The sequence below is a fragment of the Poecilia reticulata genome, linkage group LG17 (genome assembly GCF_000633615.1).
Source record: "Poecilia reticulata strain Guanapo linkage group LG17, Guppy_female_1.0+MT, whole genome shotgun sequence".
Classification (NCBI taxonomy): Eukaryota; Metazoa; Chordata; class Actinopteri; order Cyprinodontiformes; family Poeciliidae; genus Poecilia; species Poecilia reticulata.
The window spans coordinates 29,072,831-29,080,995 of NC_024347.1; the positions used below are offsets into that span (position 1 = coordinate 29,072,831).

Genomic DNA, 8,165 nt, shown 5'->3' on the forward strand with positions numbered 1-8,165 from the left:
CACCCAGTGTTTCAGCTGTTTTACAGTTTTCTGGAAGTTTGTTCCAAATTTGTGGTGCGTAGAAGCTGAATGCTTAAAACTAAAATCCCAGTCCGGGATTTGAACACTGTTGGATTTTAATGTTTTCTCTGCTTGCTGCAGGCGTCTGGCCAAATCCACGCTGCTCCTCATCCCTCTGTTCGGGATCCACTACGTCGTCTTCATCGACGAATCCATCACTGAAGACTATAAGATATTTTTCGACCTGGCTCTCGGGTCCTTCCAGGTGAGCTTGCTGCTTTCTTTAAACAGTTATAATAACAATAATTAGGCATTTTTGGTATTTTACTGAATGCAGTTGTTTTCCAGGGTTTGGTTGTGGCCATCCTGTACTGTTTCCTGAACAGTGAGGTGAGTTTTAATGAATTACCAAAAAAAGGCAGGAAATGTTTTCACCTTTTAACCCAAAAGTCGTTCTTTTGTTACAAACATCTCACTGTTTAGCATTAATGTTGGCAGCTGTAACAACTTCTTCTTCTGTTCTTTTCTAATTTATCCCAAATTAGTTGTAACTTTTTACATCTGTTTTGATCAGCTACTCACTACTTTAGTAATTTTTTTACCATTTTTTTTTCCTTGCATGGAAGATAATCAGGTTCACTGAAAACGTTTAATCTCACAATCCTGATTTTAATCTCAAAAGTCTGACTCTTTTCACACAGCTTTGGCTTTTCACAAAATTTAAAATAGATTTTTTTTTCTCAGAATTTTGACTTTAAACTAAAAATGTTGAGTTTGTTCTATCAGAATTTTAACTTCAGTCTCAAAATTCTGACTTTTTTCTCTCGAGTTTGACTTTTTTTTTCTTAAATTTGCGGCTTTTTCTCCCAATTTTGATTTTAATCTCATAATTCTGACTTTTTTCTCAGAAGTTTGACTTTTTTTTCTTATATTTGCGGCTTTTTCTCCCAATTTTTATTTTAATCTCATAATTCTGACTTTTTTCTCAGAAGATTAAAGTTAAAATTATTAGAAAAAAGTAAAAAAAAATCACAGATTAAAGTCAATATTACAGTTTTGCTTTTGTTCAGTAGCCCCAGTCCTTTCCTGTACACTTGAGTAATTTTTGCTACTTTTTGCTGATGCTCTGTTTTTTGGCTACTCTTCCTTCCTCTGGTTTGGACCAGTTAAAGTCTCCAGCACCAGTCTTGCCCACCAAGCAGCCATGTTGGAACAGACTCAGATTTAGAGCATTTGGTGGAAACATATCAACATTTTGTGATGATTTGCAGCACTTCCTGGCGTTTAAAGCGTTTTTCCTTCAGGTTCAGGGGGAGCTGAAGAGGAAGTGGCGCAGCATGTGTCTGAACTGCCACCTGAGCAGAGCTCGTCACTTCAGCAACACCTTCGCCTCCAGGAACGGGTCGGAGCAGATGATGCAGTTCCAGCGCAGCTCCAGAGCCCAGTCCATCCTGCAGTCCGAGACTACGGTTCTGTGAGACCCGGCCGGGCGTTTCACACAAAGCAACACACACGCAGCCTCCGCGTTGACCTGGGTCAAACCGTTATACACATTCACACTGAGAAAGAGACGGGAAGAACCAGCAGCAGAGTTGCAGTTACTTCTGTAACATTTTTTGACTACCGTATTTTCCGCACTATAAGGCGCATAGAATAGACGCTACGCTAGAGGCTGGAGTTACATTATGCATCCACTAGATGGAGCTGCACTAAAGTGAATGTCAACAAAACAGTCCGACTCGGGTCGGCGAGGAGAGCCTTCCTGGGCCGGGGCGTGGCCGGACGATGGTCACCCTTCTCCGCTCGMGCACAGCATGTTGGTGGAGAACGTGGTGCTACATGACCTGCAGACGACCTGATTATAGACGGTCGGTATAGATAGGTCAGTCAAACTTTATTAATAGATTACAAACCAGCGTTCTGACAACTATCCCAGCATGCACCGCGCGCTTCTTCTACCGGGAAATTGAAGTCTGCGGCTGCTTACCGTAGTTGCTAGACCTGTTGTGGCTCAGTATTGGTCCATATATAAGGCGCACTGTCGGCTTTTGAGGAAATCGAAGGTTTTTAGGTGCGCCTTATAGTGCGGAAAATACGGTAAATTTACATCTTAATACGCTGTAGATTTTACTTTTGCTTGAGTAATTTTATTTTTAGAGTGTCGCTACTAAAGAAACAATAAAACTCCTGGATTCTCTACCCACTGAATTAAAACATGTTTTAACCAGAAATTCACCAGACAGACTCACACCTGCAGATTTTATTAAAGTTTCAAAGATTTTTACAGAAATAAACTGATTTGGAAACATTTTTCTTTTGCCTGATTTGGATATTTTTTGTTACTTATATGAATTATTGTCATTTTCAACAAAATTTCCACTTAACTTTATATTTTGCTCCGTCTGATGATGTAATTTCTAAATATTGAATGACTGATAATCTGATCGGTTACTCAGAACTTTTTACCAAATCCTTTTTTTTTTTTTGTTTTACTCGAGTGATTTCCTGGTCGGCTGCTTTTTGCTTTTACTTGAGTAAAATCTTTGGATGGATTTTGCATGGGAGAAACCTGCATTTTTTTGGGTTCAGCTTTAGAAATATCTGCAGGAGTTTCCTCAATAACATAATTTGAGCAGGAAAATGAGTAGCATCTTCAACCTGATTCGTTAAACTGTCCTCCTGCTGTGGTCGTAAACGCAGGTTTGACCCAGGTCAGCTCTTCAGCTCAGGTTGTCTGAGCTTCTTCATGTTGCACTGATGATTCACAGTGCAGTTTGTACCAATTCAGAATCTGGAAAATGGTATAATTTTAATGTACATTTATTTCTTAAGCTGCTTCTGTTAAAATGCTGTGCATGTTGTGATGCTTTGCTGCGATGGCTCTGGGTTTGTGTTCGCTGCTGCTGCTGCTGCTGCTGCTGCGGTAAAGCGGGGATGATGTTTTTAATTACAGACGGAGAGCTCATGAAGCCGTGTAATAATTGATGTTTAGCTCAATGCTCACATTTAAACTGCAGATTCTTCACATTGTTACGGTTTTTGCTCAGAAAAGAGATGAACGTGAGATATTTTCTAAAAACTACATGAGAGAAATTCAGCTAAACTCTCCAAGAGGAGCTTAATGTGAGTCTGGGTTGTTTCTGTGTAGATATTTATTCACTCGCTGCCCGTCTGAAAAGGGACTTTGTCTCATTTTCTTGTTATATTGGAAAGCAAACATTCACATTTCTTTAAACAAAAACATTTTGAACCCACAACAGTAAGTTATTAGCAGTAAACTTCTTTAACAGATGAAAACATTGATGCATAAACAACAATTAATTGACATTATTTCCATCCAGCAGCAGCCAGGTTGTTCTGTTCCTCTTGTTTTAGGTAATTAATTTATCAGAACATATTTTTGCTGATTTACTAACTGCAACATAAGTATCTCCACTGATTGTTTCCCATTTATTTTTATATTGCAGTTTCAACAAAAATCAAATTTTAATAATTATTTCTGAGACTTTTTGTGATTCAAATTACTGATTTGGCTTCAAAAAGCAAATATTTATTCTGAAAGACTTATTATTTTCACTCATTCACTTTTAACTTCACTTATTTCTTTAAATTGTGAATAAAATTAACACAATTTCTCTCCGATGTTTAGTATTTTACAGCAACAACTTTTTTTGTAATCCGACATTAATATTAAACAACCCAGAATTCAAATTCTTGGCAGATTTAGATGTAAAAATCATTTTACCGACTCCCAAAGTGCATGGAAAGGATCAAAGATCTGATGAAATTATGACTACGGGAAAACGTAAGACCATGTTAATAGTCCAAATAGCAAAGTTACCGTAATACATATAAAAATGCTCAGTGGAAACCATTTGGCACCACAACAGAAGCTACGGTAAAATCTGCAAAAACACAAAATATTACTGGTCTAGTTCCTGATGCACCAGGAATAAAACAAAAGTAACTTTTCAGCCAGATATAAGAACTGGTTTTAACTAAATAAATGTTTTAATTTGATGAAAAAGTACTACTTCCATTATAACATATTTTTAAAGTTCAAACTTTTGGGCTTAATGTGTGTAAATCTTGAAATGTGTTGGTAACAGAAACTCTCCAAAGCTCATAATTGAGGTGGATAAACGTTCATCAAACGCTCTGCAGTTATCAGATACTTTTATTTTTGTGTATTGCTAAATATTCTGTTGCATATTTATTTTAAAGATGAAAAGAAAATGGATCAGCTTTTGGCTTTGAATACTAAAACTTGCATTACATTGTTGCTATATAATAAAACCTGACACTTGGCTTAAGGCATACAGAGAAACGACAAGCCTTCTGGTATCATTTCTTTAATTTCACATTATTGTTGTGTGCTTAAAGTCTTAAGTGAGTGTCAGTCATGTTTGTTGGTTCTCCTTCTGTGTTCAGTACTTTATCAGACACAGAAACCATTTATAAAAAGTCGGACCCAGATAGAAATGTGCCTTAAAGTAGTGAAATCTCAAACTGATCCCAGCTGGTTCGTGAAAACGTTGAGCATAAATCTTTTCTTCTAAAGTTGTTAAAGAAAAGTGGATTTTATAAATGTAACTACAGTTTTATAGCTATAAATATCAACAGAGAAAGTTTTACTTTATAGCTTCGGCCACAGTTACTGTGACAATAACTAACAGCCAAGTAAAGCACCTGGTGGAACCCCAAATAACTTTCATAATAGATTATCTCCAACTGTTATTATGCAATAATTATGTATTTTATCTTTTTCACATGTTTTTGCTCAGGTTTTCTTCTACATTAAAAACATAACAAGGCTCCACGTGTGTAAAAACATTTTGTTTCTGCACAGATTTAAGGAAACACGAATCTGTATGCCTTAAGAAAAGTGTTACCAAAAATCTCACGTTTCACTTTGTGTTTCTTCTGCTCAGCACAGGCTGTTAAACACGCACTGCTTTCTTAATGTTAATATTTAATGTATATTATTGATCATTGGCTCCACTTTGAACCAATGCATTTGTATTGAGACACAATGAATGTCATGCTAAATCTGATAACGGTCGTCTTTCTAAGCAATGTACTGTGTGAATGTAGCTTTTGATGTTTTATTTTGGAAGTTTGAACATTATTTGTTTATTGGAGATGGTGTTTATATTGATTTCTTGACTTTGTATTATCCAAATTAAAGCATAGCATTTCAACAACTTTATCCGTGTGATAAAATAACTCGTGATTTACAGATTTTCACATTTCTGCAGTTTTGTGAAGCCAACTCCGTTTCCCATAATGCAGAATAATATGGTTGTATAAATGTTAAATCTGTGTTAATATAACACATAACACCAAATCTTCATTAACTGCTTATGCATAAAAGCAATATAAAGCTTGTTTTGGTTTAAAAATTATTTGTCCGCCCCACTTCCTATGTAGCCCTGAGCAACCACCCTCGTCTCAGAAACCTTCACTGATAATAACTAAGAATTCACTGAGTGCAATTAAACAATATCAGTGGGAAATTAGATGCTTCTCCTGGCATTTTAATTACTCAACTTCTGCACTGAATTATACAAATTCCAGCTTTTTTTCTTCGTTTTTCCTCTGAAGTAAAACTCGACTCTGCATCTCGTCATGCTAAACCTCAAGGCCATGACTCACTTTTTTAAAATCCATTACACTATAAATACAGCAAAGAGTTTATTAATAAAGTGAGATGGAGTGGTGATAAAACACCCTTCAGCCAGGCTTTAATAAAGAGTTATACTGGTAGCCAAATAAACCATATTATATATTTTCTGGTATTTGATGACAGGTTTCTGCCTTTTTCTCACCATTGAAACAAACTTTAGTTTTCCATCCCAAACTTTACAACATAAAATCCCCTAAAAACGTTTTTTTTTTTTTCTGGGATTCTCTCCACAGTGGAGTTGGATCTAATTGCTGGTTCCTCATTTTCGCTCCATTTTCCTCGTCTTCCACCTCTTCGGCGTCCTTCGTTTGCGCTCCTGCATCCTCACAGCCGGGCCTGGAGGCGGCGCGCTGGATGCTCAGTCATCTCCGGGACGGCGGCCGCCTTGATTGGACTTGACAGAGACACTGGAGGCAAAGACGCTGCTAATTGGGGAGGAGAGGAAGCGCTGCAGAGCGGCGTTCACGTTGAGGCGATGGCTGAACTTTTGGCTTCGCGTCATTGGCTGTTCATGAACTGCAGGATCCTCTGAACTCAAGTCTTCACCAGAAATTACTTGGAGAAAACAAAACGCCGTCGCTTGAGTGTTAACTTGTAGGATGTAGAAAAGAATAAAAAGAGGAAAACTAATTTTTTGTCACTTTTTTTATAAAGTATTTTTAAAATCAGGATGATACAACCTGAGTAAATATAAAATTATTATTAATTGAAGGAATAACATCATATGGAGGAGAGCTAGGGCCACCCAAGGAAGAAAATAAAAAAAATATATATATATAAACGAGAATAAAGTCACAAAATTACAATTGTTATATAACTTTATTCTCATGTTATATGACTTAATTCTAGTACATTTTATATTTTATTCTCATACACTTTAGTCTTAAATTATTTATTCTCAAAGTATTATGATTTTATTCTCGTCTTATTTATTATTTATCATATTATAAATCATTTATTTACATTTATATGATGCATTCAGAAGAGTTTGACAATTGTCTAAAGTAGCAATTAACATAATTGATTAATTTTAAGAACTTCAACTTTAAGTAAAAACTATTGATTTAATTATGTTTTTGTGTGAAGCAATTAAAAACCAATTAGAGAATTGATTGATTATTAAATATAGTTGATCTGACTGATAAACTATCATTTTAAGCTTCCTTGTTGCTTCGTTGTTTGAATGTGACATAAATCTGAACTTCTCTGTTCACCTAAAGGTTCTGATGACGGTGAAATCAATAATCATTTCTGAGCCGATGTTCTCCATAAATCACCTTCAGAGCTGTTAGTGTCTGCAGGACCTGCTGCATCCTGCATGCACACAACCGTACGGCACCTTTTCAGCAAGATATAGGAGTTTGTTTTCACTAAATAATTACTTAATGTTGATTAAAAAAAATACTAATTTCATTGTCAAATTATTTCACATATAACAAGATATTCTGTCCATGATTTTAGTGAAATAATCTGCCAATGAAACTAGAACTTTTTCATTAATATTACAATCTTGCTGAAAAGTTACTTGTAAGTTCTCTCATTTTAAGTGGATGATATTTGCATTAGAGACCAAAAATACTTTTTTAGATTTTGTTTTTGCAAAATCTTAATAAAAGAACATATATAGTAATCACATGAAACATGTTTACTTTTGCTCAAGTTAATGTGAGTCTTTCACTTGAGTATATTTTATTGTACTTTTACTTCAGTAAAAGTACAATACTTTTGATATCAGTGAGATTCCAGTTATCACTTCATCCATCCATCCATTTTCTTACACCCTTGTCCCTCAGTGGGGTCAGGGGTTGCTGGTGCCTCTCCAGCTAATGTTCTGGGTGAGAGGCGGGGTCAACCTGGACAGGTCGCCAGTCTGTTGCAGGGCAACACAGAGACACACAGGACACACAACCATGCACACACACACACACTCACACCTAGGGACAATTTGGAGAGGCCAATTAACCTGACAGTCATGTTTTTGGACTGTGGGAGGAAACCAGAGTACCCGGAGAAAACCCACCATGCACAGGGAGAACATGCAAACTCCATGCAGAAAGACCGGGGCCGGGAATCGAACCCAGAACCTTCTTGCTTCAAGGCAACAGCTCTACCAACTGCACCTCTGTGCAGCCCGCCTTCATTCACATAATGTTAAATCCTTTTACTGAACTTTGAGGCGACTTGTTAGTGTTTGATAAGACAGACATCCTGTCCTCGGCGTTCTGCGGTTAGACGTTCCCAGAGTTCAAAGGTCAGCAGCAGAGCATGGCTGAGGGGTCGAGCTGTCAGTCCCGTTCAGCCGTCTGAACCTGCAGCCATCAATCTGTCGCCGACACGCTACCTAGTCACCTTGCAGAGGGCCGAGAATGAAATCAATTCAAATGAGAGTCAAGTTTAATTCCTCTCAGCTCCGGTTGACCTTAAGTCTCCCAACAAAAGTGCAAGTTGCTTCCTTTTCTTCGGGGATCGTCCTCAGCCT

The 8,165-nt window shown here is 37.0% G+C and overlaps 1 protein-coding gene across 1 annotated transcript in view; it reads left to right on the forward strand.

The window, feature by feature from the left end:
* The window catches only part of vipr2 (vasoactive intestinal peptide receptor 2), a 47,669-nt gene extending 45,986 nt beyond the window's left edge, over positions 1–1,683 (forward strand). Inside the window, exons 11-13 of the mRNA XM_008434738.2 lie at positions 142–265; positions 349–390; positions 1,305–1,683. Coding sequence (XP_008432960.1) covers positions 142–265; positions 349–390; positions 1,305–1,478 — 340 coding nt within the window. The 3' untranslated portion in view covers positions 1,479–1,683. The remainder of the gene's footprint in view (positions 1–141; positions 266–348; positions 391–1,304) is intronic.
* The last annotated feature ends 6,482 nt before the right edge of the window (positions 1,684–8,165 follow it).